Genomic DNA, 25875 nt, shown 5'->3' with positions numbered 1-25875 from the left:
GAGAGCTTTCTGGGGTCTCTTTTTTAAGGACACTGATTCCATTTATGAGTGTCCAACCTCATGACCTCATTACCTCCTAAAGGATTTGCCTCTTAATACCATCATATTGAAGGTTGGGATTTCAATATATGAATTTGGAGAAGTGGAACACAACTACTTAGTCAATTGTTATCACCTAATGGCTATCTTAGAAAAATCAAAGATAGTTTAGGTATCAAAGATATCTTAATTGTTTTATAATTCTCAATTTGGAGCCTGGATTGGGAAAACAGCAAAAATCAAGAAGTTATTAAGAGGAGACCAGATGTAAGTCATTAAGTAAAGAGAATACATAGTTAAAATTAGTTGGGGTATTGCTCAGTGGTAGTGTTTCCTAGCATGTGAGGCCCTAGGTTTGACCCACAGCACTGCAAAAACAAAAACAAAAACAAAAAACTTTAATACCAAGGCTAAACAGGAATTGATTTTAAAAAGCGTGCCAGACAAAAGCAGTAGCAATTACTCATATTAGTCAGTAGAGGGAGATGTTTGTTCATTTCTGTGGAATTGGGCATTTTGCCTCACTTCTACTGGGAATTGAACCCAGGAATGCTTTACCACTGAGCAACACTCCCAGATATTTTTGAGACAGGGTCTTGCTAAATTGTTGAGACTGGCCTTGAACTTGCAACCCTCTTACTTCATCTTTTTTTTTTTTGGTACTCAGGATTGAACTGAGGGGTACTTCACCACTGAGCCACAGCCTCAGCCCTTTATTTTGTATCTTGTTTAGGGGGGGCAGGGCCTCACTGAGTTGCTGGCTTTTTTTTTTTTTTTTGGGTACCAGGGATGGAACTCAGGGGCCTCAATCACTGAGCTACATCCCCAGTTCTATTTTGAATATATTTTTTTAGAGACAGGGTCTCACTGAGTTGCTTAGTGCTTTGCTGTTGCTGAGGCTGGCTTTGAACTCATGATCCTCCTGCCTCAGCCTCCTGTGCCGCTGGGATTACAGGCGTGTGCCACCATGCCTGGCCAGACATATTGTTAAAGAATGGTTAATGGAAGTTATTTAAACAGAAAGAAAACTGTAATCTAAGGGTGGTGGGACCTCAGGAAGGAAGAAAAAAACAATAGAATGAGTAAAATGATGGTAAATACAATAGACGAGTTTCTCATTCATTTTAAAAAAATTTGTTCTAATTAGTTATTCATGACAGTAGAATGAAGCTTCTCATTAATTTTTAAAATACTATTTCAGTGTTGAAGCAAAAGTTATAAAGCTGGGCGTTATGGTGCACACCTGTACTCCCAGTGACTCAGGGAGTCTGAGGCAGGAGGATCACAAGTCAAAGACCAGCCTCAGCAATTTATTGAGGTCCTAAGCAAATTAGGGAGACCCTGTCTAATAAATAAATAAATAAGGGGCTGGGATTGTGGCTCCGTTGTAGAACACTTGTCTGGCATGTGTGAGGCACTGGGTTCAATTCTCAGCACCACATATAAATAAATAAAATAAAGATCCATTGACAACTAAAAAATATTTTAAAAATAAATAAAGGAATAAATAAAAAGGGGCCAGGGATATAGCTCAGTTGTAAAGTATCCCTGGATTCAATCTCCAGTGCCAAGAAAAAAATAGTGTCATCTAATATAGTGCTCAAGGTACGTAGAGGAATTGTATACAACATATACATTTAAAGGGTAGGGAAAGGGACTGGGGATGTAGCTCAGGGCAGGATAAGTGTTTATCATACACTAGGCTTGAGTCCCATCCCCAGCAACAACAGCAGCGAAAAGGCTAGATAGTGTGAATTGTTCTAAATGAACTTGAGGTTTCTACACCTTACTTAAGGTGGTAAAATATTATTTGTAGTCTATAATATACTACCTATGTATATTCTAACCAAGTCCTAGTAAAATGAATTGTATGCAAGAACACTATTGAAATATCAAAATGAAATTTTTTAAAATGTCCAAGTAGATTACAAAAAGATACGAAAACAAAGACAAAAAGTGGAATGGGCAAAGGAACAAAATGACAAAGGGGCACACTTAAGTCCTAACATCAATAATTACTTTCAATGTAAATAATGTCTAAATGTAAGAATTAAAATACAGATTAACAGAGTAGATAAAAACACATGACTAAACTATATGCAATCTATAGTAAATTTATTTCAAACAATGACTTAGGCAAGTTGAAAATAAAAGAATGTAAAAGGATATGCATGCAAACATTAACAGGCAGGAATGGCGAGGCTATATTAACATTACATAAATTATTGGTTGAAAGGGAATAAATAAAACTTTCCCAATTTGCTGACAAGATTTTTTTTTTTGGTACTGGAGATATTTAACCAGAATTAACTCAGCTTTACAACTGAGTTACATCCCCAGCCCTTTTATTTTTTATTTTGAGGCAGGGTCTCCTCAGTTGCTGAGGCTGGCTTTGAACTTGCAATCCTCCTGCTTCAGTCTCCTGAGCCACTGGGATTACAGGTGTGCATCACCACGCCTAGCTAGTATCTTATTCTAAAGTATAGTACAGGGACCTGACAATTAAAGGTGACAAGTAAAAAGAACATCTTAGCTGTGTTTTGGATGTGCTGTGTCCCTCAAGGGTTCCAAGTATTGGAAGCTTGGTCCCCAGTGTGGCAGTGTTGAGATGGTGGGACCTTTTTAAGAGTTGGAGCCTAGTAAACAGTCACTGAGGGTATTTGTCCCCAGAGGGGATGAAATACTTTTGTGAGACCTTGGTTAGTGTTTCTGAGAGTGAGATTTCATGAAAAGGGAGTAATCCTGGTCCCTCCCAGGATTCTCTGGCTTTCTATCATTCATTCATTCATTCATTATTGTGGTACTGGGGATTAAATCCAGTGTCACTTTATCACAGAGCCACATCTCAGCCCTCTTTTATTTTTATTTTTTGAGACAAGATCTCACTAAGTTGCCCAGGCTGGCCTTCAACTTGCTATTTTCCTGCATCAGCTTCCTGAGTCACTGGGATTACATCACACATGACTGAACCTGGTTTTAGTTTTTTGTTTTTTGAATTTTGGTATGGGGACTGAACCACTTTACCACTGAGCTATACCTCTGGCCCTTTTTACTGTCGATTTTGAGACAGGGTCTCATTAAGTTGTTAATACTGGCCTTAAACTTGCAATCTTCCTGCCTCAACCTCTTGAGTAGCTGGGTTTGTAGGCATGTGCCACCAGGCCTGGCAAATTTTTGTTCTGTGTATATACTACCGTTTAAAAAAATATCTGGGTGCAGTAGCATACACCTGTAATCCCAGTGACTTAGGAGGCTAAGGCAGGAGGGTCACAGTTAGAGGATAGCCTCAGCAACTTAGCAAGACCCTGTCTCAAATAAAAAGGACTTAGGATATAGTTCAGTGGTAAAACACTCCTGGGTTCAATCTCTAGTACCAGAAAAAAAAGGTGAGGTAACGATACATCTATATAGGGAGCCATAGTAGTCTTAAAACAACTATATAAATACTCTATTGTGTAGATGGACCACAATTTTACAAATCCTTCCTTATAATGCACGATCTATCAAGGAACATTGCTATACTTGTTGGCTGCAGAGTTGAAGGATTAATACTAGTTTTTAGTTTGATAAGTATTACCAAGTTGCTTTTAACAAACTATAAACTGATCACCCTTCCACCTCTGGTAGCAGGGATGCCTGCATACCCATACCTTTACCCAATCAGATAATTATCAATTTTTATCAATCTGACAGGTAACAAATAATCATTTAAAAAAGCAATTATCTTAAACTAATGCCTATTACTAAGTAGAATAAGCCAATCTGAAAAAGTTTACATAGGATATGATCCCAACTCTATGACATTCTGAAAAAAAGGAAAACTATGCAGATAGTTGCCATGGGTTGGGAAGAAGAAGGGATGAATAGGCAGAGCACAGAGAATTTAGCGCAGTGTAACTATTTTGTATAATAACACAATGGTGGATGTATGTTACTGTACATTTGTACAAACCCATGGACTATATAACACCAAGAATGAGGGCTGGGGGTATAGGTCAGTGGTAGAGTATTTGACTAGCATGCAAGAAGCCCTGGGTACAATTCCCAGTACTGCAAATAACAAAAACAAGAGTGAATCTTAAAGTATACTGTGAACTTGGAGCAATGATTATGTGCCAATACAGGCTGATTCTAACAAAATATACTGTTCCTGGGCTAGGGTTGTACCTCAGTGGCAGAGCGCTTGCCTAGCCTGTGTGAGGCACTGGGTTTGATCCTCAGCACTGCATAAAAATAAACAAATAAAATAAAGCCATGCTGTCCATACACAACACACACACACACAACAAATGTACCATTCCACTGCAAAATACTGATTGTGGGGGAGACTATGCATGTGTGGGAGGGCAGGACTATATGAGAAATCTCTGCACCTTCTGTTCGGTTTTGCCATGAACCTAAAACTACTATAAGAAATAAAGTCCGTTTTAAAGGATAGTTCAGCCAAGTGTGGTGGCATGTACCTATAATTCCAGCTATTTGGGAGGCTGAGACAGGAGGATCCCAAATTCAAGGCAAGGTTGGGTAACTTTGCATGACTTTGTATCAAAAAATAAAAAGGGTTGGGGAGATAGCTCAGTAGGTAGAGTGCTTGCCTTGCAAGCACAAGGTCCTAGGGTTCAATCCCCAGCACCACAAAAAAAGAAAAAAGAAAAAAAAAAAAAAAGGGCCCCTGGGTTCAAATCCCCATAAAAGGATGGGGCTAGGGAGAGTAGGGAGAATAATTTGTTCTTGGTTGCTTTAACTTGTATAACCCTGTAGTTCACCTCCTTTGTTCCTTACTTTCTTTTTGTTTGAGATAGGGCCTTGGTAAGTTCCTGAGGCTTGCCTCAAATTTGAGAGCCTCCTGAATCACTGAGATTACAGGCATGCGCCACCACACTCAGCTGGAATAAACTTTTTTATCTTGTTTCAAAGACATTTCAAAGTATTGGGCCATAGTTCCTTACAGAAGACTGGTCTTTTTTTCTCTTGGTCATTTATACTTTGACTTTTTTTTTCCTCCAAAAGCAGGACTGTCAAAGTTATCATTCTTATATTTTATGTCTTTGGGATTTATACCATATTAGATGTCTTTTCCACTTTCAGATTATAAATATATATTATTTTGTGCTCCAGGGGACAATAGGCTGTGGTTGGAAATATTTTTGGTTGACATAACTGGGGGACTACTACTGACACTCAGCAGACAGAGGCTAATGATATTCCTACAATGTACAGGATAGTCCCTCTTCCCACGTCCAAATAAGAATTACCTAGCCCAAAATGTCAACAGTGATAAAGTTAAGGCTGAGAAAACTTGCCATAAATCATTTTTCTTCCCTGGCTATTCTGATCCACCTTGTTTCAGGGTCTGCATATCAGAGAACACTGAAAAGATAAGGGAAATGGGAAAGAAGGAAAAAAGGAGATTTCTGATATGAAAATTTTCGCCAGGCATGATGGGTACACCTGTAATCCCAGCGACATAAGTGGCTGAGGCAGGAGGATCACAAGTTTGAGGCTAGCCTCAGCAACTTAGTGAGACCCTGTCTCAAAATAAAAAATAGAAAAGCCTGGGGATGTCACTCAGTGGTTAAGTGCCCCTGGGTTCAATCCCCATTACAAAAAAAAATTATTTTTGTGTGTGGTAGGAATTGAACCCAGGGCCTCACTGCATGCTGGGCAATTGTTCTGCCACTGTGCTACACCCTAGTCCAAGGAAGTCTTGGAAAGTTGGAGAAAATCACTTTATCCCATTTCTTCAATGTCTCCTTAGTTTAGTACCTCTAATTGAGTTCCAAAACCTGAAATGTAAAAAACACCATTTTATAGAATATATAACAGAAAGGGAAAATAACCCTGTTAAACATTGGCGTACTATTAAGGGACAGATTCAGGAAGAAGAGACTATTATGTAAATGCCTTTATTTGAACTACTACATTGCTACCAGATTACATCACTTTTTTTTTCAGAGTTAGAGTAACATAATGATTTTGAAAACTATAGCAAACAGCTTGACAAAGCAAGAGTACATTAAATCCTACATATATAATTTTACTTTTTAGTGACCACATTTTGTTTTAGGTGTAAAATTAAAAAATATATCGTACACTTAGCATACTTGGCCTACCAAATCCCATCTAAGTTCTGAGCACACTCTCTCCTCAAAAGTGTCATATTCAACAGCATTTTAAATTTAGAGAGAGAGTTTTATGATACGGGTTTCAAAACAAATAAGCATGTGTGGAACTAAGTGATTTAAGACAAAATATTTCTTTTGTTTACATTGAGTGTGAAAGGAAAGATGAAAATTTAGGGTACATTTTTCCTCTACCTATAATGTATGTTTTTTACTTACTTGAAGACCCCTTTTAAAAAAGTAGCAAAATCAGCAGTCTTGTTGAATGTAATCAAAATATTCTTAAATGTACAAAAAAGGATCATGTAGAAAGAATACTGTAAAAAGATACTGATTTTAAGAATAAAAGAATAAGAAAAGCTTCTATTACATTCTGCACAGTCAGTTACTTGGGCAAATTTTCAGTACTACAAGGTAAGCAAAGGATACTCACATCCAAATACCTTTTGACCACAGTTCTTGAATAAGAACTAACATACTGGATGGAAAGGAAAATGACCATCTAATAATATTCATATCCAATCATCTAAGCAAATCTCAAGAGGCGGACATTCTAAGAGGGAAAATGATACAACAGAAAGAAATAACACACAGCAATGGGAAACATCAAGGGCAGCATTCTAGAGGAGAGAGTAAAATGTTTGGCTATGAGCACATTTAAGGTGTGCCTGATAAATCCAGCTCTGACTGTGGGAAAGAGGAGCTGTTTTTATTAAAACTCTTCCCACTGAGGGCTCTTATGATGAGCTAGTCTTGTTAATCGAAACTAAGTCTTTTAAGTGACCAAGAATTCCTTAAGCCATGAGCGCTTCACCTGGAAATAGCTAACTTGCTAATCATGCACCTGGGAACAAGATTGGTTTTATTTAGGTTGGTTACTTTACACTCTCTTCATCCCCCTGCCCATCAAACACGCGAACACGGTCATGACCATCTTGGGCTTTACTTCCACCAGGTCTTCTGGGAGAGCATATACTCTGGCTCCAATTCTTCTAGCCATTGACACTGCATACCTATTTATTGAGGAAACAAAAATTAAGATAAAATTTTTGTCTATCAAAGACACCATGAGATGTATTTCCTGTAATAAAAATCACTTAGTAGGGGTGCAAAAAGCCCATATTCAAAGAGCATATCAGAATGATTTCACTTTGTTTTCTCTTTGATTTCGGCTTTGAGTTCACTTTTAGGTTATACCAAGTTTTTATACTCTATTTTTGGACTGATAATATTTCCCACTCCTTTCTTCCAATATGAAGTAAGAATTAAGCTTGAAGTACTGACCTCATATGAAAATGAAATTATACTGGGTATGGTGGCTCACAAGTTTGAGGCCAGACTCAGAACTTAGTGAGATCCCGTCTCAAAATAAAAAATAAAAAGAGCTGGCAATGCAGCTCAGTGGTAAAGCACCCCTGGGTTAATTCCCCAGTTAAAAAAAATTATGCGTGTGATTAGTACAATCAAGTTGATATTCTCATTGAACAGGTCATGACAGATGCTCTCATGTGATGTGAGAGATAGGGAGTGAGAAATTAAACCAGATGCAAAAATTCAAGTTGCTTAAGTAGATGTAGTGAGTACTTCCAAATATTCAAGGGAAGTGAGAGAATCTACAAGGTATGGACAGAGTAGCTGGACCAAGGCCTGGAAAGGGCAGCAAAGAAAGGGACAAAAGAACTGACATGCCCAGCTAGAGAAATTTGCAGAAATGCACCTCAGCTAATCCAGGAAGCATTTCCAACAGAAATCTTTAAAGATAATTAAATCAAGTTCTTGGAAAGAACAATTTCAAGAGTTCTTGGGCTGGGGATCTAGCCTAGCATGCATGAGGCACTGGGTTCAATTCTCAGTATCACATATAAATAAATGAATAAAATAAAGGTCTAAAGGGCTGGGGATATAGCTCAGTTGGTAGAGCACTTGCCTTGCATGCCCAAGGTCCTGGGTTCAATCCCCAGCATGCCCCCCCCCAAAAAAAATAATAAAAAGGTCTATAAACATCTAAAAAAAATTAAAAAAAAAAAAAAAAAAAAGGGAGCTGGGGACATAGATCAGCTCATAGAATGCTTGGCCTGTCAAGCACAAGGCCCTGGGTGCAATCCCCGGCACCACAAAAAAAAAAAAAAAAAAAAAAAAAAAAAAGAGTTATTTATATATTATGAATATCAAACTTTTTAATCATATCTGCTACAAATATTTTCCAAGGAAGAAAGAAATGATGTGCCTAACTCCAAAGCTTTGCAAAGGGATCCTTTTAAACTAGATTATAAAGTACTGTTGAGGGCTGATTGTTAGCATATATTGGTCAAGTTTTCATGGATCACCCCTGAAACCAAGTCACAGTCTAGGTCCTGGGGAAAGACAGAAGTAAAAGAGCTTCTAAACATGGTTGAAATGCAAGAATTTCTTACAATGTAGTCTACGACGTAGTCTTTTGACAAAGGCTAGCAAACCCCTGACAATGTGGGGACCAAGGAAGGTAAGTAGCATATGTAGTAAGAATGGTGTATTGTACAGTAAGAGAGTCATAAGTGGATAATGTGTTTTTAAAAATAAACGAGGCTGAGAATGTGGCTAAGCATTAAACAACTGAGAACCTTGAAGGTCAGACAGAATGCAAATTCTTGTAACTATTTTTCATTTAATTTTTTTTTTTTTGGTACAAGAGATTAAACCCAGCGACACTTAACCACTGAGTCACACCCTCAGCCTCTTTTTGTAATTTAGTTAGAGTCAGGGTCTCACTGAGTTGTTTAGGGCCTTGCTAAGTTGCTGGGCTGGCTTTGAACTCGTGATCCTCCTGACTCAGTTTCCTAAGGTGCTGGGATTACAGGCATGTGCCACCGCACCTGGCTTTTCATTTAGTCTTTATGAAACCTGTAAAATAAAGTATTATTGCCCCCATTTTATTGATGAGGAATCTGAGACTCAAAAAGTGAGAGCATACAGTATTTGTCTTTCAGTGCCTGTCTTATTTCACTTAACACAATGTTCTCAAGTTCACCCATGCTGTTGCAAATGACAGGATTTCATCCTTTTTAGTGGTTGAATAGTATTCTATTGTCATTGTGGATTCCAAAAAAGCTGGTCTCAAAGAAGTACAGAGTAGAATGGTGGTTACCAGAGGTTTGAGTATTTAGGGAGAAGGGGACACAGGGAGATGTTGGTCAAAGGATATGTAATGACTGTTAGGAGAGAAAACAGAGTCCTGAATAGCCAAATATGTAAAGACATAGTCAGTAACAATTCGCATAGTGACAACTAATGATTACCTGGAACTTCTTTCTTAGGTGATAAAATTATTCTAAAATTGATTGTGGGGATGGTTGTACAAAGTATGACTATATTAAAAATGACTATATACTTTAAATGGATGAATTGGACAATATGTGAATTGTTTCTTGATAAAGCTGCTTAAAAAGTGTAAAAACCTTTAGCTGGGTGTAGTGGTGCACACCTGTAATCCCAGCAGCTTGGGAGGCTAAGGAGGGAGTACTGGGAATCTGAGGCCAGCCTCAGCAACCTAGTGAGACCCTAAGCAACTTATTGAGACCCTGTCTCAAAATAAAAAATAAAAAAAACTGGGGATGTGGCTCAGTGGTAAAGATTGGGTTCAATCTCCAGTACCTAAATAAATAACTAAATAGTATTAAGGCCTTTAAAAAAGAGAAGTTTCCTCCAGGTGACACTAATCTTAAGGGGCAGAACCTGAATTATAATTTAGATCTGGGTTGAAAAGCCAGTGTTCTTTCCACAATATTATGCTCTCTCCCTTACTTGGCATTATTGTGCTTGTCATCTTCTGTTAGATTGCCGCTCTTAACGAGATCATAGTTTATGCAGCCTGGCTGGATGGCGTCAATTAAATCCACAACTGCCAAACTGGAGCTGATCGTCTTGTCCTAATACAAAAGGAGAATAAATCTCTTTAGTATGTACAAATTAACAGGTGCTTCCTTATATAAAGTGCCTAAAGCAAAGCTCAGCAAATTGAAAGAATTTTGCCACTGGCCTAATAATAATTCTCACAAAGAAAACAAAGATTTTCCTTTCAAATGATAGATAATATCTAGCAAACATCATATTTAATAGTCAAACATGGATTCTGACCTTAAAACTCTGAATGGAAGTTGATTTTCCAGCTTCACTCAATGTTCTGTTCACCCAGTTTACAATGATGTCATCATTAGCTTTCTGACCCTCTCCAAGATCCTCCAGGACATTGAGGGTGTATCTAAATGAAGCAGCAAAAAAAGAGGTCACAACATACTTCATGAGGAAAAAGGCAAACATGAAAAGATGCTTTATCTCCCTTTTCTTTTATTCTTTAGGTTAGAAAAGCTAAAGATTTCATGGAAAGAGATTCACACTATGTAAGAAAACATTTTAAGCAGTAGTGGCTTGCCACTGATCAACACTTTGCATTGATGGGGACAAGATTTATGGTGCTTAAATGTATAGGCACATTTTGTACTATTCTAACAGTGGTAATGACTTAAAATAAGTTGTGCTTTGGCTGGCACCCAGTCATAATGAATGCATGGGGATGTTAGTATTTTTTCTGAGAAGTTAATTTATTTTTGATGCTGGGGATCAAACCCAGGGCCTTGCACACATCTGTGTGTGGTGTCTACCAATGAGCTACACTCACACTCTAAGCCCCTCTGACAACTTTTATTTACTGCCACTAAGTGAGCCTTAAGTCTGCAAGTCATGCTTCCACTGAAGAAAAGGGAAGTGTCACAGTTTGGCTGCCTAACTTACAAAGAGGAATCTCCCACTGAATATCCAACATACATTCATGACTTAAACTCATTTCCAAGTCTAAATATAATGAAGTTCAAAAGTGCAGTAACTGGCATTTTTACTTATTAAAAATCCAATAAGGGCAAAATCACAAATTTGTATGATAGTGAAGCTCAAACAGTAAAAATTCTGGACTATACCTTCTCATCAGCTGCCAGACTAAAGCTAAGGTCAAGGTTGGGTTCCCATCATTTAGGTCTTGTCCTCCAATGCCAACCAGGGAGAATTTAGCAGGATGCTTTCCCAATTCAACAGCATAATTGCAATTCTCTAACTGCAAAATACAGAAGTGAATGATTAATGAGTTTCATTTGTTTAATGTGCATGTGTATTTGTGAGTGTGCATGTTGGGCAATGCTAGCTATTTGCACACAAAAACATGTAAGATGCAGTTCCTGTCCTTAAGAAGCTCAGGATCAGGAGTTTTTGAAACAAAAGAAACACATTAGGAATAAAAACAGTCTGTAACAAAGACATGCATCAACTGAATCATCTACCTTTTTCATGTTGGCTCCAAGCTTTGGGTATGGAGGTTTATTAACCTTACTCCAGTCCACAGGAACTTTAATTCGTTCATAAAGCTGTAAGATTACCAGGGCATCTTGCAAGTCACTAAGGATTTAAAAAAATATAATTTAATCAGTGTTTTCAGATAATTGAGCTTTTACTTTCCTGAAAAACAGTAATCCTACACAAACAAGATATATAAAACTATAATACTGAAGACTCATATTTTCTATGAATCTGTGCTGAATATCAGTATGTATTGTGTATTGTGAAGAAGGCACTGTTCTAAAAGCGAGGCACATAGGACAAAAATTCCTGTCCTTCCACTAGAGTCAAAGAAATGCACAATAAACAAGTACATGGATAAACACATAATATGAATTTGGCATGTGAGTACTATAAAGACAAAAGGAACTAGGGTTATTGATTAGAAAAAGGAAAATGGAAGTCAGGAAAATAGTAAGGGTATGGAATATAGTAAGGACATGAAACATTACATGTGGGCAAAGAATAACACAGTGCATGAAATAAAATAAGGGTATGAGCCATTATATGTGGGCAAATAACATTTCAGGTTGAGGAAACAGTGAGCCAAAGATCCTGAGGTATCAGGGATGCTCTGCTAAAATCATTCCCCAGAGTGTTTCAAAACGTAACTTGTTTCCCAGGGTACCATAAAGACATTTATACATTCTATCACTTGTAATTAATGGTCACATAAAGTATTCAGACTTTTACGAATTTTGAAAATGATGCAAACCATAATTCAACATTTTCCAAACTAAATAATTGCTACAAATTAACATTAAAAATATCATTATGGCAGTCATTATTTACGTAAGATCCATTTATGATGTTCGTTACTGTTTATAATGGCAGTGGAATGGCTTACGCATAGAGATGGTTTACATGAGGATTAACACCAAGAGAGTTCATCCAGTTACGGAAGGTTCTTTCTTCACGAGTTTCTCCTATTAAGATTCAAAAAATTCAGTTATTCATTAAACACCTTGCATATGTGCGTTTAGTATCAACTCATATATCATTTTACTTTATTTGCTCTATTCAGATCTATAAGTTTTCTCCAATTTCTAAGCATTCTTCCTAAACATATTCTTTCTAGATTCATGTTTTTAAAAAAATTTGTTTAATTCATTTTAAAATTAAAGAACAACCCTATTATAAACAGTTAAGCAATTTAGGTTTATGAACTTTTACTCTTTTTTTTTTTTTTTTGAGGTGCTGGGACCCAAACCCAGGATCTTTAGTATTCTCCCATGGAGTTACACCCCAACCCCATAGACGTTTATAAACTTCCTCTAATCTTTCTCCAATATTGCCTCAAATCTGCATATGTCAGAGTAACTGATATTACACACACACACTACACACAATTATTTATTTGTATTTATTTTGGTACTGGGGATTAAACCCAGGGGAGTTTTATCACAGAGGTACTTCCCAGTCCTTTTTATTTTTTATATGGAAATGGGGTCTTGCTAAATTGCAGAGGCTGGCTTTGAATTTGTAAACCTTCTGCTTCAGCCTCCCAAGTAGCTGGGATTATGCACATGCGTCTTGGAACCTGGCTGATTTTATTTAAAGTGCAGAACTTTATTGTAAGAGTTCACTTGTATTCATTCTTTCAGCAGCTGCCAGTTTTTACTCAGCACTGTGTCTGCTTCTATCAGATGCTTACTAAAGCAAAGTGAATAAAGAAACTTATTAGGTCAAGAATCCCTGTGGCCTCTCTGCTTCTCTATAGTTCACACCTTAGCATGTGAGAAACTATTAGTTACCTTCTAATAGAGTCCAGTCAATATCCTGGTTCTCTGGCTTAGTTAGTGCTGGGTATTTATTAAACAGGTTAGCCACAAAGGCTAAATTCAGTTTGGGGTTTCCACTGACAACATCAGCAGGGGTAACAAACTGTCTGCAACCTAATTTATCTGCTTGTTGAAGCATACTCTCAGCCCTCTTCAAGTCATCTGTTTCCTGTTGAAGTAAAATAAGAAGACATTTTTTAAAAGGCTATTCTAAAAATATAGAAAATTTCCCTACAATCATAGGCTGAGTATACAATTGTACTTTCTTTTAGCTAACACATGGTACTTATTATAAAATTGTCTTGAATGCAAAAAAAGGGGGTGGGAGGGCTCTGCAGGATATGCAGTACCTCTAAAACACCCTGGATGGCGCCAGATGATATTTTAACTACTGAGCACATTTAACTCAATTGGGATGACATCTCTCATGCCAAAATGCACTAAGAAAAAAAGCTAAATAAGAATTTTAAAGAGGAAGACAAAGAAAAACATTAAAAGTGTTCACATTTTAAAATTAGTCCTAAAGAAGGCATACTGCTGAAAAACAAGGAGAAAAGGAGAGCAGAAGATCAGAGGTAAAAATGAGTGTTTGGAGAAGACTGAGGCACCTACAATGGTAGTGGGGAGACAGTTTGTGGGAAACAACCCTAAGGGAAATATCACAGGCTAGGAGAATTGGAGCAAGATTATGTAGGACCTCTAATGCTGAGCAGAATATTTAGACTGAACTCTAGAGTCAATGGGGGAGTCCTTGTAGGATTCTGAGCAGGGAATACACAAGGAAAGTGTTTTAGGAAGATCAGTCAGGAGGGACTGGCTGGAGAAGGGCTATATCAGAATCAGTATACTGCTACCATTTACTCAAGTGTGAGTCCACCAGATCAGCCATCTCTGATGGCTCCCTTAATCCTTTATCCCTACCAAGAGTGACCTGAGCCACACAGTTTTGCATTTAACATACACACAGAAACATAAGCATATAGGCCAGTTACAAATTCAGTTCTGGTAAAGGCAGAGTTAAATGGTTTGGCCGATATAATCCACTCAGTATGACTGCATAATAGGGTACATAGGCAGATTTTGTTAATTAGCAGAATGCATTCTGCCTTTAATGGGTACAGAGAAACATAAAATTCTAAAATGTTGGGACTAAACAGTCTAGTCCATTCCTTTATGGGTGGGCAAAGTGAGATCCAATTTTGGGAAGGAACTTGCCCAAGGTCACTGAGCAAATTAGTGACATAACCAGGAAACATGATCCCTGACAGTGATTCCCCAAATTGGATTTCATGGATCAGGATTTTGTAAACATATTCACATTACTCTTAACACAGGAATACTACAGATGTAGATATGAACATACAGTCATTAAATCTATTACTGTGGTTATAATCCAAATACTTGAAAGAGACTAGTCTTCAGTGCTATTTTCCACATACTTGCTTTGAATATTTTAGATCATTCATATAAATGAATACGTAATTGTGAAACTCACTAATGATCAAAATAAATCAAAGCTAGTTTTCCCCCTGATTATATATACAGTAATATTTTTAAAAATAATGCTTAAAATCACCAACATCATTACATGCAGTTATAAAAATTTCTTCTTTTTTAAATCTGTTTTTACTACTTCAACTACTATCTGGCTCTAGTTTTTCTTTTTATTCTTTTTTTAAATTTGTTCTATTAGTTATACATGATAACAGAATGTATTTTGACATATTATACATATATGGAATATAACTTCTCATTCTTCTGGTTGTACCTGATGTAGAATTACATTGGTTGTGTAATCATACATGCACATAAAAATTCTTATAAGAAATAGACAACAATATTGTAAGGCTGTAGAATTCAAAAGCACGCCTATACTTACATTGAAACCTGACATGCTAATATCTATTCGTGGTTCACCTTCCTTTTGTCCTTTTGGTGCAATTTGATTGAGAAGATGGAAATAGGCTTTGGAATCCTACAAATGAATTGAAAATGTCAGTGATATCACAATTATAAAGAATCAATAATATAAGGCTTGGGCCTTATATTCTATCTTCTTATTTAACTGATCTTTTCTCCAGAAAAAAAAATCCAACTATCTGGCCTTATGTGTGTCTTGAATACAGATGAACTGGATTTTGACATGACTTTATAATTTACTAAAGTCACTGACACAATAATGCTAATAAACATTTCTGTACCTTCACTGAATTACTGAAGTCAACAAGCTGGATAGTGAAAATAAGCATGGAAAAAAAAAAAAAGGAGTTGAGCAGAAATCCAGGAAGCATAGGGAAAGAGAAAATAAACAAGTTACATCATTATAAGGCACAATATATACCATAATGTATGGAGAAGAGATCTGCTATCTTAATAATATATTCAATTATACATTTAAATGACAAGTCTTAAATGAGAGACCCTTTAGTTAGCAAAACAACATTTACCTCTTTAGAACTGGTAAATAAACAAGTCTCTCTCTCTTTCTCTCTCCCCCCTCCTCCTTCCCTCTCTCTCTCATTTTTATTTTTTTAGGTGCTGGGATTAAATCCAGGGCCTCACACGTGCTAGGCAAGGGTTAAGTGCCCTACCACTGAGCTCTGCCCCCTCTCTTTTTGTTGCAAGTTCCTGGACTCTTATCTTTTCAATACATAAAACAAAATGGAGTTGTTCATCTTGGGGGTGGAATGGGTTAATTAGGCTGTGTGGAAACTCCATAGAACACACCTTGGAAACCATTGTACTAGTGTAAATTGTAAGTGTCTTCACACACATGTCAAGTAAAATTGTGCCTCTCTGAAATACTAAAGGACAAGAACTTGAGTCCAAGATTCCTTAATTCTGTCACATCTGAAGACTACCTGTTCGGCTAGGACAGTTTTCTATCATTGGGCCTTGAAAATCCAGACAGGCTATAAAGGAGTGTTTCTCTGTAGGCTGTGTGCATCCTAATACTCTGGGGAAGTTGCTTTATATGGGGGTTACTGGGTTCAACCCCAGATCTGCCAAATACAAATCTCTGGTAGCTGCCAAGAAAGCTGTACCTCTTCTTTTCTTTGTAGTACTGGTGACTGAACCCAGGAGTGCTGTACCACTGCAATATATCCCCATATCCCCAGCCCTTTTTTTTTTCATTTTGAGACAGGGTCTTGCTAAGTTGCTAAGGCTGGCCTCAACCATGCAATCCTCCTGCCTCAGCCTCCCAAGTCTCTAATCTCTAGGATTATAGGCATGTGCCACCATGTCTGGCAAAAGCTGAATCTTAAATCAGCTCTGCAAGTAAATTTGAAGTTCAGTATCATAAGACTCTAAGAATGGGGACAATCAATGAGTGAAAGTCATTTCAGAACAATTCATGAAATGTCAATCCAGATTCTATCACTAGTAGGCAGAAGATTTACCTCTTAAGGAATAGTGCATCCCGGTTGCAAAAGTGCTTTCACTTCTAGTTACTTACTAACTATACATAAACAATTTATAATTTAATCCTATGCACTTGAGAGAACTGGTAAAGAGCAGACCCAGCAGACTCTGGATTTACTACTTTGAAAGGAGCTTTACAGTAGAAAACTTGAACTTGAATATAAAGTGGAAGTTAGTTTTTATATTACCAAGTCATTATTTATATTTCAAAAAATTCAAAGCAGGCTTCATTTAAAAAAGTATTTATTGTCCTAGACCATGAATCCATATACAAATGGTTTTTAGGAACATGTCTAATGTAAGAAGCTAAATATACCTGGCAAAACATGTTACATAAATTAAAAAAAGGGGAAAGGGTCAGCTGTCTGATAATTTGGGGATCCTTCATTTTCACTAATAGAATCAGTAGATTTAGTACTCCACTGAGTCCTTTCGCCACTAAATAAATTGATATGAACACAGGGTATTGCTTTCGTAGCCCTGTTGGTTGTCAGTGACATCTGATGAAGATCTTCAAATTTGTTCGTTGGGTCTGGTCATCTGGAGTTTCAAGAGTTGAGTCAGTTGATAAAACAGAGCATCAGCTGTCCCCTGGACACCAAAATTGGAGATGCTTAAGCCCCTTATGTAAAACAGCATAGTATTTGCATATAACCTACACACATCCTTCATATACCTTCAATTAACTGTAGATTACTTGTATGTGGAACCCAAGAATGATAGAGGGGCAACTATATTTACTATGGCATTTTGTCCCTCTTCATGTGAAAAGCCAAAGGCTAGATGTGGTGAGTGAATGCCACGAAATTCTTGCCTCCCTTTTCTCACTTTTCCCCTACTGCTCAAGATGAGTGATGAGTGCCAAATTCAATTTGACACAAGAAATATTCAAGGGGCTTTTATGCAGTAGGTATTGTGTTAGAGGTGGGCTTTAGTAGGAGGATATTGGGACAGGGGTTGAGTGTAAATAAGTGCTCAGGATTCCCTCAAAGAACTCAACCTCTAAAGATGGGAAAATACAACAGGATGGACGCTGAATGAGAAACATGACGAGAATCTTGGGGCATCTCCTTTTTCTCTTCTAGTCTTTACTGGGAAAGACAGTTAACAATAGAAAAGTCACACATGACTGTTTTATACTCTAAGTTCAACAGCAGGCAAGTCAGGCACAGTGACGTATGCTTGTAATCCCAGTTACTTGGGAGGCTATAGCAGAAGGATCATAAGTTCGAGACCAGCCTCAGCAACTGAGTAAGACTGTCTCAGAAGAAAAGGGCTGGGGAATGTAGCATAGTGGTACAGTATCCCTGGATTCAATCCCCAGTATGGGTGCGCAGTAGACAGAATACAAAATATTAGCACTGTAATGCTTTGACTCTTTTCCACAAAATGACTTGGTGCTCATGCTCCTGACTTGGCTCAATCTCTCTACTAGAATCTTCCATTAGGAGGGCTGGGGGTGTGGTTCAGTGGGAGAGTACTTCCCTAGCATGTCACAGACCCTGGGTTCAATTTCTATCACTGCAAAAATAAATAAATGAAACAAAATTTTAAAAATTGACCACCAGGGCCAAGAAGCAACAAGGCTTGGTGATAAAGTATTAGGATTTTCCCTCTGTTAAGATGGGATGAAATCCCCCAAGCTCTTATATCCTTCCATAGTGTTAAGTCTCTTTGCATGGGTACCTTGATGTCAGCACTGAAGTTGTTGATTTTTTGCCAGCCAGAGTTTTCCAAATGAAAGTTTGCCCATCTAAGCAGAAGCTCTTCTGGAGATAATTTCATAAGCTCCTCTAAAGTCTCACCATCCCGAAGCAAAGCAGCCAAGGCTAGAAAAAAAATTTCATAATCAATACATGATATGATAATGGCCATGCCAAGTTCACTCAGTCTTTTGACACCTTAGTAAGTAACAGAGATGCAAGAACTAGTAGTTCCTGGTTTTGAGATATTCAGAACATAATAAAAAATAAATATGTAAGTAGACAATTATTAACAAGGTGATTCTGGTTGAGACATAGTATTATGAGAATGTACACCAAATATTATAAAATAAGTTATATGATTCATTTTTTTCTTTTATAATTCTTCACATTCCAAATAAGGTTGTAGATTTTAAGTTTAATGTTTTCACATCATGTTACATATATATATAAATTGTTAACACTTTCACAATCAGGAATTTGAGGAATGATGTTTAAGTTTGGAACCTTTTACTTAACCTTTTAATTAAAGCAGCCTAGAAACACTACAATACTTATATTTAAAAGTATAATAAGTTAACTTACAGGGTTAAACTTATTTATTTATTTTTGGTACTAGAAATTAAACCAAGAGGTACTCTACCACTGAGCCCCATCCTCAGCCATTTTTATTTTGTATTTTGAGACAGGGTCTCACGAAGTTGCTTAGGGTCTAAGTTGCTGAAGCTAGCTTCAAACTTGCAGTCCTCTTATCTCAGCCTCCCAAATCTCTGGGATTACAGGAGTATACTACCATGCCTGGAAAAAATATGAATTCTGAAGAGGTCCAAGTAATAACTTTATCAGGCATATTTCATCTTTGATGGATTTTTGTCATTATAGCACTCAGATTTCAAAAAGGACAGAGGCAGGATGGGTATCTGTACAGAGCTTTCCTTCTGTTCCCCACCCCATTAAATCAAAGGTTGCAAAGGATCAAATAGTTCAACATCTAGTACCTGATTTATCACATTAACCAATGTTTTTTTATTTTGTTTTCCCCCTTTTCTTCAAGTCCTTTAAGCAAGACTAACACAGCTATGAAGAAGGTCAGCAGTTAGAACAATTTTTATTCATTCAAAAGTAGAAACCAGGCCTACAATCTCAGCTACTCTGGATGCTGAGGCAGGAGGATCACAAGTTCATGGCCAACCTGAATGAGGACCCATCATCAACAACAATAATAATAAAAGGACAAACATAGGACCTTTTGAGTGGATTAAAAATGTATAGTCTTGAAAGCACAAAAGAAATCTTATGTGCAAAATAAGACTTGGCAGACATTTTGAAATACTTTTAGATTCCCAAATATATACTCCAAAGGTAACTGAGGATGGAGATGGTGATGCTGATTGCAGGGATCTCTGGAATAAAATATGAGTATTTACAGTGGTGTTCAATTTTTCTCCTCTCCTGTTCTTTACACTGGGGATGCAATCCAGGTCCTTGATCATGCTATGCAAGTGCTTTACCATTGACTTACACCTCCTGATCCTTAACATTTTAAACTTTATAGGGAAAGGGAAGTGTAGTACTTCCTAGGATCTGATAACAATTTTATTGCATATAGAGCATACATTCTATAAATTGATGATGTGATACAAAACCTATGCCTTATGCTATAAAAATGATGTTTCTGCAGGTTCAGGAAATATGGAATCATTGAGGCTAGGTTAGAAGATTTTGGAAGAGGTTTAAATATATGATAGAACTCAAAAGGTATTAAAAACAGTAACTGTCAGGAATGCAAGGTTGGTTCAACATCTGTAAATCAATAAACGTAATCCATTCTGTCAATAGACTTAAGGATAAGAATCATATGGTTATTTTAATTGACACAGAAAAAGTGTTCGACAAAATACAACACCCCTTCATGCTCAAAACACTAGAAAAAATAGGGATAGTAGGAACATACTTGAATATTGTAAAGGCTATTTATGCTAAGCCCACGGCCAACATCATTCTTACTTTTTGTGTGTGTGTGTGTGTGGTGTTGGGGATTGAACCCAGGGCCTTGTGCTTGTGAAGCAAGCACTCTACCACCTGAACTATATCCTCAGCCCAACATCATTCTTAATGGAGAAAAACTGAAAGCATTCCCTTTAAAAATGGGAAAAAGACAGGGATGCCTTCTTTTACCATTTCTATTCAACATCGTATTTTAAATACTAGCCAGAGTAATTAGACAGACTAAAGAAATTAAAGGGATACGAAGAGGAAAAGAGGAACTTAAGCTGTCACTATTGGCTGATGACATGATTCTCTATTTAGAGGATCCAAAAAACTCCTCCAGAAAACTTGTAGACCTCATAAATGAATTCAGCAAAATAGCAGGATGTAAAGCATTTTTATACATAAGTGATGAAACATCTGAAAGGGAAAAGAGGAAAACAACTCCATTCGCAATAGCCTCAAAAAATAAAAATAAAATACTTGGGAATCAATCTAACCAAAGAGGTGAAAGATCTCCACAATGAAAACTATAAAACATTGAAGAAAGAAATTGAGGAAGACTCAGAAGATGGAAAGATCTCCCATGTTCTTGGATAGGAAGAATTAATATTATCAAAATGGCCATTCTACCAAAAGGGCTGTACAGATTCGATGCAATTCCAATTAAAATCCCAATGATGTACCTTACAGAAATAGAGTAAGCAATCATGAATTCATCTGGAAGAATAAGAAACCCAGAATAGCTAAAGCAATCCTTAGCAGGAAGAATGAAGCAGGGGGTATCGCAATACCAGATCTTCAACTATACTACAAAGCAATAGTAACAAAAATGGCACAGTGTTTGTACCAAAATAGACAGGTAGATCAATGGTACAGAATAGAGGCCATGGACACAAACCCAAATAAATACAATTTTCTCATACTAGACAAAGGTGCCAAAAATATACAATGGAGAAAATATAGCCTCTTCGACAAATGGTGCTGGTAAAACTGGAAAACCATATGCAACAGAATGAAATTAAACCCCTATCTCTCACCCTGTACAAAACTCAACTTGAAATGGATCAAGGATACAGGAATTAGACCTGAGACCCTTCACCAAATAGAAGAAAAAATAGGCCCGAATCTTCATCACATTAGCTTAGGACCAGCCTTCCTTAACAAGACCCCCATAGCTCAAGAAATAAAAGCAAGAATCAATAAATGGGGTAGATTCAAACTAAAAAGTTTTTTCTCAGCACAGGAAACAATCAATAATGTGAAAAGAGAGCCTACAGAGTGGGAGAAAATCTTTTCCACACACACTTCAGACAGAGCACTCATCTCCAAAGTTTATAAAGAACTTAAAAAACTTTACACCCAAAATACAAAGAACCCAATCAATAAATGGGCTAAGGAAATGGGCAGACACTTCACAGAAGTTATACAGGTAATCAACAAATATATGAAAAGGTGCTCATCATCCCTAGTAATTAGAGAAATGCAAATTAAAACCGCCCTAAGATTTCATCTAACTCCAGTTAGAATGGCTATTATCAAGAACACAAGCAATAATAGGTGTTGGCATGGGTGTGGGGAAAAAGGCACACTCATACATTGCTGGTGGAGTTGCAAATTGGCACAGCCACTCTGGAAAGCAGTATGGAGATTCCTCAGAAAGCTTGGAATGGACCCACCATTTGACCCAGCTATTCCACTCCTTGGTTTATACCCAAAGAACTTCAAATCAGCATACTATAGTGATGAAGCCACATCAATGTTCATAGCAGCTCAATTCACAATAGCGAGATTGTGGAACCAACCTAGATGCCCTTCAATTGATGAATGGATAAAGAAACTGTGGTATATATACATGATGGAATATTACTCAGCCATAAAGAAGAATAAAATCATGGCATTTGCAGGTAAATGGATGAAGTTGGAAAATATCGTGCTAAGTGAAATAGGCCAAGCCCAAAAAACCAAAGGCCAAATGTTTTCTCTGCTAAGTGCATGACAATATATAACGAGGAAGGATGATGGGGGGAAGAGAGGAATGAAGGAACTTTGGATGGTGTAGAGGAAAAAGGGGTGGGAGGGGGTGAGGATGGAAAAACAGTAGAATGAAACAGACAATATTACCCTATGTATGTGTATGATTACATGAATGGTGTGAATCTACATTTTGTACAACCATAGAAATGAAAAGTTGTAGCCCATTTGTGTACAATGAATCAAAATGTGTCTGTAAAAATAAAAAAATATTTTAATTAAAAAAAAAAGTAACTGCACAATTGTGGACCTGAGGATGGTGATGGCATGAGGGTTGTGTGGACAGAGCAAAAAGGGATATCAAGTTTGGGGACTTTGGGAAATTTCCTTAATCTCTGTTTTTGTACCTTTACTATAAAATAAATTTTCAAGAGCCAGGCAAATGTTAATCACTACTAAAGAAGAGAATTATAATTAGACTGTTTTTCCAAAGAACAGCATAGCATTAATGTATGTTAATCCTAATCATCATCTAATCACCTCAATTAAGTGAAAGCTTGACAGTTCACATGATGAGAAAAAAATAACCACTAAACAATTTCCAAAATAATAACTGTGTTCCATTACCTTCATTCCTGCTTAATTCAATGTCCGCGAACAAACCAATCTTAATGATCTGCCAAAGCAGTCCCAAAACCAGATGAGGTTTCCCAGCCCGCAAGTCCTCTGCACCAATGTTCACGACATGACACCCGATGGCAGATGCAGAGTTCAGTGCCAGATTCAAGTTTTCCTGCAAGACAGCCAAATTACATACATACTTCTTGACCTTTCCATTTTTGCACAGTCTACTTCTCCCTTCAGTGAAAATGACACTCAATGAAGAAATTAATAACCTGCATTAACTTCACCCAGACTTCAGAATTAAAAAGCACAGTTAAATCAGAGCCCTGCCTTATTGCTATTATCTTTTTCAGATTCCCATAGTAAGTTAACATGGTATTTTTATTTGGTTCTTTTGAATTATGCTGACATTAAAGGGAAAGGCTGTATAACCAAGGTAAACGTCCATGTGAGCAAAGTGTTGTATTTTTAAAAGTGCCTTAATGAGAGTCCAATTGTATGGCATACATCCAAATTCTAGAAGCCATCAATCTCCACATCCCAAGGGGTGCTCTTACCTGAAGGAATTTTGCTACCTAATAGTCCAGTATTTAATCGATGGAAAAGAAAAATGCTCCATTCCTTAAGCATGTCAGTTAATTAAGAGTTCAAATATTTTTACTTATTTCTGCAACATTTGAACAAATTATGAAAAGATCATAGGGCTATGGAGTTAGACAGGGACTTAACCCTCAGTTCCAACATTAACCTCAAGCAAGCTTGCAAATCTGATTCCCAGGCCACTTTGTAAATCTGCATAATAATGCCAAACTCAGAGTTGTGGAGACTAAATGAGAGCATAGGGAGTATAGAGCCTATTTATCCGTAGAACAAATTCTGACTCAGTCATTTCATGGAAGAGGGGAGAACAATGCATACCTGAATGATGAAGGGTGTAAGTTTCTTCTTGTTGATTGCTCTTTCATCAATTGTATCGGGCACTGAAAGGTTGATCATTTTACTGAAACGAAAATGGGGATTAAAAAAAAGAGTTGAGTTAAAGGGCCTGTATATTCACAAATAATTTAAGGCTCATCATAACATGCCTTTTACATAATATAAAAAACCAAATGCAACAGATGGCTTTTATCATGTTGATCACAAAAGATGCAATACAAAAAATGCAAATTAAGAAAAAAAAAAAAAAAAAGACCATGGCTGGGGGTGTGGCTTACTGGTACAGTCCTTGCCTAGCACACATGCTGCTAACAAACGCCCTCTCCAAAACAAACAAAAACCCTGAAGATCAAAAGAAATATTTACAGTAGTTCAGACTTTGAGTAGGAGATTTTTCCCTCAGTTTTAACTTTTTTGTATTCTTCACATTCTAAGGATGAATGACCTGAATATTGAAAAAAGTGTTATTGAATAACTATAAAAATGTTATTGAATAACCAGTTGAATAACTGTTAATGACAGATAAAATCCAACACTGAAAATGGATCTCTTCTATATTATATAGTTCACTATTTAAAAACCACCATTTATCCACAAAGCAGTAAAAGCAGTTGAGCTTGAAATTCTGTCATTCACCAAATGTTTACTGAATGCCTCGATGATGAGCCAGACACTGTATCTGGGGCTGGCAATAAGGTGGCGAGAGAAAGGAAGGTTATTTTAGTTAGGCTACAATTCGTGCTATGTTAGGGAGGATCTTCTCATTTGGTAAAATTTAGAGTTACACCAACATTTCTGTTGTTCATAATATTGCCCTAATAAATTTTATTCTGCATTGGGAAAACCATGCTTCTTTCCATGTAAAATTTAACTGTTAAATAAATAGTTCTTTTTATCTCTATTAAAATGCATGGAGGAATTTCTTTAGTATCTAAAGATGAACCAAATGGATATATCTTCCTTTTTTAAATTTATCTTTTTAAAAATTTATTTTATTTTATTTAAAATTTTTTCTAAATTTTTTTAATCTTTTTAAAAAATCTTTTTTAATCTTATGTTTTTAAATCACCTTCTCAAACAACCAAAATGACCTTTTTACAGAGAAATTTTACATATTATATACTGTCATTTGAAATATATGTATTGCATGATACTAAGCACTACATATGTAGCAATTTAATGCTCACAACAGCCCTGTGAGCTAAGTACCAGTTGAGTGTCCCTTATCCAAAATGCTTAAACCAGAACTGTTTTTGATGTTGGATCTTTTCAGATTTGGGAATATGTGCATAAACCTAATGAGATATCCTGGGGATGGGATTCAGGTCTAAACACAGGATTTATTTATGTCCTATATTCACCTTATACACAAAGCCCTAAAAGTAATTTCACACAATATTTCTAGTGCATCTGTATTTTGATGGTGATCCATCACATGAGGTTAGGTGTGAAATTTTCCATTTGTGGCATCACGTCTACACTCAAAGAATTTTGGATTTTGAAGCAGTTTTGGATTTCAGAGTTTTGGATTAGGGATGCTCAGTCTGTATAATAATATGGAGATTATAACAGGCTTGACTGTCTGGACCACAGGTACACAGTTTCTGAATGACAAGGGCCTGAATATGAGCCCAGGTGGATTAACCACTGTGCTACAACCACCTCTGTAAATAGGGGCAGCAATGAACAGTGCTAATGATTTTTTTGTCATTTCTGCCAAGATAATGTAGGCTTGAGGGCAGCTGCAGTGAAAAAAGCATTTTTCAGAAATAGGTCATTGAAGAGTAGCCTCACCACCCGCCCTTTGGAAGCAATGGTATGTCAGAATAAATAGATACTGACATACTTAAGTTTAACAAAACCGTAGTATACTGCTTGCTCAGTGATGAGAAGAAACTGGAAGCTGAGATTTTGCTCTATAAA

General features: G+C 36.9%; 1 protein-coding gene across 3 annotated transcripts in view; it reads right to left on the bottom strand.

Annotated features, from left to right (window-relative positions):
- Positions 1 to 4972: 4972 nt before the first annotated feature.
- The window catches only part of Pls3 (plastin 3), an 82134-nt gene continuing 61231 nt past the window's right edge, over positions 4973 to 25875 (bottom strand). For all 3 annotated transcript variants that reach the window (XM_047536754.1, XM_047536756.1, XM_047536755.1), the window contains exons 6-16: positions 23935 to 24016; positions 23020 to 23185; positions 18413 to 18555; positions 15183 to 15278; positions 13277 to 13472; positions 12370 to 12448; positions 11468 to 11582; positions 11111 to 11244; positions 10275 to 10398; positions 9942 to 10066; positions 4973 to 7174 (exon numbers count right to left, since the gene is read on the bottom strand). In XM_047536754.1, the coding sequence (XP_047392710.1) occupies positions 7042 to 7174; positions 9942 to 10066; positions 10275 to 10398; positions 11111 to 11244; positions 11468 to 11582; positions 12370 to 12448; positions 13277 to 13472; positions 15183 to 15278; positions 18413 to 18555; positions 23020 to 23185; positions 23935 to 24016 (1393 nt within the window). In that variant the 3' untranslated portion in view covers positions 4973 to 7041. The remainder of the gene's footprint in view (positions 7175 to 9941; positions 10067 to 10274; positions 10399 to 11110; positions 11245 to 11467; positions 11583 to 12369; positions 12449 to 13276; positions 13473 to 15182; positions 15279 to 18412; positions 18556 to 23019; positions 23186 to 23934; positions 24017 to 25875) is intronic.

The sequence above is a fragment of the Sciurus carolinensis genome, chromosome X (genome assembly GCF_902686445.1).
Source record: "Sciurus carolinensis chromosome X, mSciCar1.2, whole genome shotgun sequence".
Taxonomy (NCBI): Eukaryota; Metazoa; Chordata; class Mammalia; order Rodentia; family Sciuridae; genus Sciurus; species Sciurus carolinensis.
The sequence above is the reverse complement of the archived record's forward strand: the minus strand, read 5'-3'. Positions and strand labels throughout refer to the sequence as shown.